Genomic DNA, 4,522 nt, shown 5'->3' on the forward strand with positions numbered 1-4,522 from the left:
CTCCAGCCCCGCCGAAACAATTGAACGCGCCGTTCGTGCCGGCAATCTGGCCAAAGTCGCTAGCCTAGTCGCCGACGCATCCTACTCACCCCCTAACTACCTCGAGCTAGCGCTGACCGCTGCCGTCATGGTAGACAACCTCGAGATCGGGAGATATCTACTCTCCTGGGACGCCGTAGTGGGATTCTGCCATTATAGGGCCAAATACCACCGTATCCCAGCGCCCACGGCCTACTCTCCAACACATTCAAGATATTGAGGCCGTCACGTGGCTTCTTGCTCATGGAGCAGATCCTAACCTAGGCCGCCCGGAGACCGGCATACTCTGGGATGACGGGCATCTCCTTGACCTCGCCGCTCTGTGGAGTACAGTGGAGGCGCACTCATCGCTCACGGAGCTCGTCTTGAGGACAGCCTTGTGCTCCACCATGCTGCTGCTGCCGATGCTCGTGGACCGCTTGGTAACAATAACATGCAAATTATGGCATGCCTCTTGGAATTAGGCGTCGATATTAACGAGCCCGATGATAAAGGTAAGCCAAAGAACGGCTCAATTGGAGCCCCTATCTACTGGGCAATCCGCGAGAGTCAGATCGCCAACTTAAAGTTCTTGGTCGAGAATGGAGCAGATCTCGCTGTTGAAGCCCCCTACAATTGTGGGACGCCTCTGGAGAAGGCCAGGGCAGGGCAAATCAAAGACACGGAAATAGCGAAGTATTTTGAGAGTGTTTCACCTAGAGAGTTAAGTTAGTAATTACAACGGCAAGAATTTGGTGTTTAGAACATCTCTTCTATATACAATACTATCAGATTCTGACAATTGTAGTAATGGCGCACAATTACCACATATCACCACGGCAGTGCCACTGACGAGGTCCCAGATATCTGACATTGATATGAGGCTATAACACCAAATCCTCATCTTACCAGCAACCGCCAGCAGCAGGTCGTCATGTTTTCTGAAGAGGGGTCATAGTTTATAAGACACCATTTTCAAAGGATGTGGTCAATGCACAGGCTTTACGGGTAGCGGATTCTGGGAAAGCGCTTTCAACAATACGAGGGGATACTTCCAGTGTTGTCAATAGACTGACCGACCAGACCAAAGGGTCCCAGTCGGTCGGTCTGGCTAATTTTGAGATCTGGTCTAGTCGGTCTGCCTTGGTCTGCAGACCAAATAGACCAAATAGACGGTCTGCCAAGGGGTGGGAATTGGATGTGATTTGAATGAATAGATTGAAGTCTAATTGTAGCTACGAGACATGCCGGCAGTATTCAATGACTTGAGACATTCACATGCCTCAATAATATCTTCTTTGAGTCTGTTTCGAGCGTCTGAGATTAGCAGTTTAGCACTGCTGAACACCCGCTCAACTTCTGCTGACATGGCTGGTATTGACAAGATATCTAGCGCCATTCTCGACAATGCTGGATACAGAGTAGAATGGTCATTCCACCATTGGATGATATTGCTAACACGAGCTTCTGGTTTGATGTAGCAGTAATCCTCATACTCGTCTGCCAGTAGCTGAGCCAGCGGTCTACAGTCTGATTGCTGGGATAAAAACTGCTCGAGTATATCCATGTCTGGGACTGTAACACGTGTCTCCCTGCTTGTCCCAGCCAATTTGGGATTGCGGTCTTTATAACTTGTAGTCCAAAGATGCTTGACAGCTTTATGAGCCTCAGATATCCAATCAGAGCGGTGCTCCCAAAGTTGCTCAAGAAAGCTCCATTTAAGCTGTGGATTTAGGACAACCGCTGCTACATATACTGGTGATGTTTCTGTGAGATTGTAATATCTGTCGAGTAATTTTCAGGCGTTATTGATGCAAACCGTAATGTGATCGTAACCTAAGTGTTCATAATCTTGTTTTGCGGCTTCAAGATGATGCAGCAGAATCTCCATCGAGGGTAGAATCTCCCATATTGATCCACGTTTTCCATCCTTGGCTTGGCTTTCCATGCACAGTGTTAACTCTTTGAATGGTTTCAATAAAGCTAGAATACGTGTAAGCTGATCCCAGTCATCCCGTGTCAGTTGATCTTGAGCTATGTCTTTGTCGAAACTTCTTGCTGCAAAGAGATCTATTGGATCCTTCAAATGCATAGCCCGCTCAATCATGCTGTATGTTGAATTCCAGCATGTGGCATTATCCGCAACAACCATCAGCTGCTCAATTTCCAATCCTTCTTGCCGTTGGATTCGGAAAAAACTCCTCTCGCCGTTGGGGCGTTCTGCATATATGGTGAACAGTGTTGTGAAGTTTACCAACTGGACCTTTATGCCGCCAAAGTTCAAGTTCACGCTGCTCGTTTGATAACTGATGAGCTGCAGAGACATCGATTTCAAATGATACTGCATCTGTACCAAAGAGAAAAGCTTTGACCACTAAGTTTAGCACATGCCCTGTAGAGCGTAAACGTCGAGCTTTTTGCTGACTGACCAAGCCATCAGCTAACTCAAGCTTTTGGCAGACGGATAATACGCAAACATCATTGGAAGATGCATTATCAAGCATAAAGTAACCAATCTTCGACCGTAGTGAATACTCATCAATAGTGAATACTCATCAATAACTCACAGTACTGCTTCTGCCATATTCTCGCCAGTGTGCTGCCCATGTAAACGTTGCAAACCTAGCAAAGCTGATTGTGTTGTGGTTCCGTTAATCCAGTGGCCCACAATACCAATAACAGCAAGGGAATTTGTTGATGTCCACATGTCAAAACTTAGATGAACTTGACCTTCGTAGTTTGCAAACATTGTCTGGACATGAGTTTTTTGCATTTGAAACTCTTTCATAACCCAGCCTCGAATGGTGTTATGAGAACGTGGTAAAAGATCTCCTAATACTGCATTACAGTATACTAGTAGCTCACGGAACTGCTCGTGTTCTACTTCTGAAAATCTGACGTTTGTGCACACTATCCATCGCAGTAATAAGGTCTTAAATTTTGCGAAATCGATCGTTGATACTACACTATAAGCTGCAGCTCGCTGCTGTTGAAGCACAGATCGAGGTCGAGAACTAGATGTACCATCCTTGGATTTACCGTGGAAATGAATCATGTGGTTCATGCATGTGTAGTTGTCCTTGACGAGTATGTCTTTGTAACCCTCTTATTATAGCACAACTGGCATAACCAGAATGGTGTGTCATCACAGACCCGGATAATCTCCTGGCCATGCTGCCAAACCCACAAGGTATTTGGACGTTTCCCAGGTGGTGCAGAGTGAAATCCAGCTGGCAGACTTATAGCTGTCAGTGCTAGGCTGCTGGAATCAGGTAAACTCTCTGGCGGTATATGTGGTGTGCTGTGGAATGATCCGTCTGATGGGTTGGATGAGTAGAGCTGTTCAAGCTCAAAGTCAGATAAGCCCCCTAGAATGCTTTGCGCATCAGAGAGTTGTGGAGAGTTATCAGTCATAATGGTGTAAATGAAGTAGTAAGATTGAAGACCAGAGAAGAAGCCGACCTTGAATTTAACATGTAGGAAATGGTGGTGAAGCCCTGGTTCACAGTAACGGGATTTCACCAATCACGATCTCAGAATAAAGCAGACGGTCTATTTGGTCTGTCGACTGGTAGACTGTCGGCAGACCAAACAGACAGTCTGTCGACTTGCAGACGGTCTGTTTGGTCTGCCGACATGAGAACCTCTCATCGGTCGTGTCATACTGAGATTCAGCACTCAGTTTGCTATCAAACTCAAGAGCAAACTTAGAAATCTCCTCCTCAAACCTACAAGTCACCATACATATCTTGGCTTATCACACCAACAACAGAAGCAATACTACTCAACGATTGCTGCAAACTCTTCTACTACATCTGTTTATGCTACATACATCACGGCATATCATTTGGACACTCATTGAACAAGTTATTAAGAAACTCTCCTCCTTAAGGGGGTGGGTGTCATACTGACATTCGTTGCACTCAGTTTGCTATCAAACTCAAGAGCAAACTTAGAAACCTCCTCCTCAAACCTACAAGTCACTATACATATTTTGGCTTATCACACCAACAACAAGAGCAATACTACTCAATGATTGCTACAACCCTCTATGATTCATTACACATCATCGCTCCTTAGTTACCCACAAGATTGGTTAAGTTATGACATAATTTGTCTATAGGGGTACTCTGACCTTGGACCTCCTTTCACTTCCTATAGGCTAGGAACCTAGGAGATGGTTCTATGGGATTCTCTTACGTCGACTACAGTTACCAAGCCTGGTTAGTCATGGAAAGTCTTGGAAAATGAGAGAACTACACCCATTTAGCATAAATAGGATTGCCCTTTCCTTAAGAAAGGGCAAGCAGACAATACAGTAAATCGACTATCACATACTTCCACGTCTTTTCCAAGCTTCAAAGCATTGATCTTATTACTCCTTGTTTCTGAAAAGTCAGTGAGGTGCTAACCTCTGACTTATCCCTGAGTTCTCAGACTCAACATTTGTGATAACTTGTCTAAACCACTCCACTACACCATACACTTGATTGCTGCATTGTGG

At 45.3% G+C, this 4,522-nt stretch overlaps 1 protein-coding gene across 1 annotated transcript; it reads left to right on the plus strand.

Annotated features, from left to right (window-relative positions):
• Positions 1-472: 472 nt before the first annotated feature.
• On the plus strand, positions 473-751 carry VC83_06380 (uncharacterized protein; the record flags this gene model as incomplete). Its single annotated transcript, XM_024469981.1, has 1 exon — positions 473-751. One exon carries the CDS (start codon positions 473-475, stop codon positions 749-751), a length of 279 nt encoding a protein of 92 aa, XP_024323474.1.
• Positions 752-4,522: the final 3,771 nt, after the last annotated feature.

The sequence above is a fragment of the Pseudogymnoascus destructans genome, assembly GCF_001641265.1.
Source record: "Pseudogymnoascus destructans isolate 20631-21 unplaced genomic scaffold scaffold_12, whole genome shotgun sequence".
NCBI classification, from domain to species: domain Eukaryota; kingdom Fungi; phylum Ascomycota; class Leotiomycetes; order Thelebolales; family Thelebolaceae; genus Pseudogymnoascus; species Pseudogymnoascus destructans.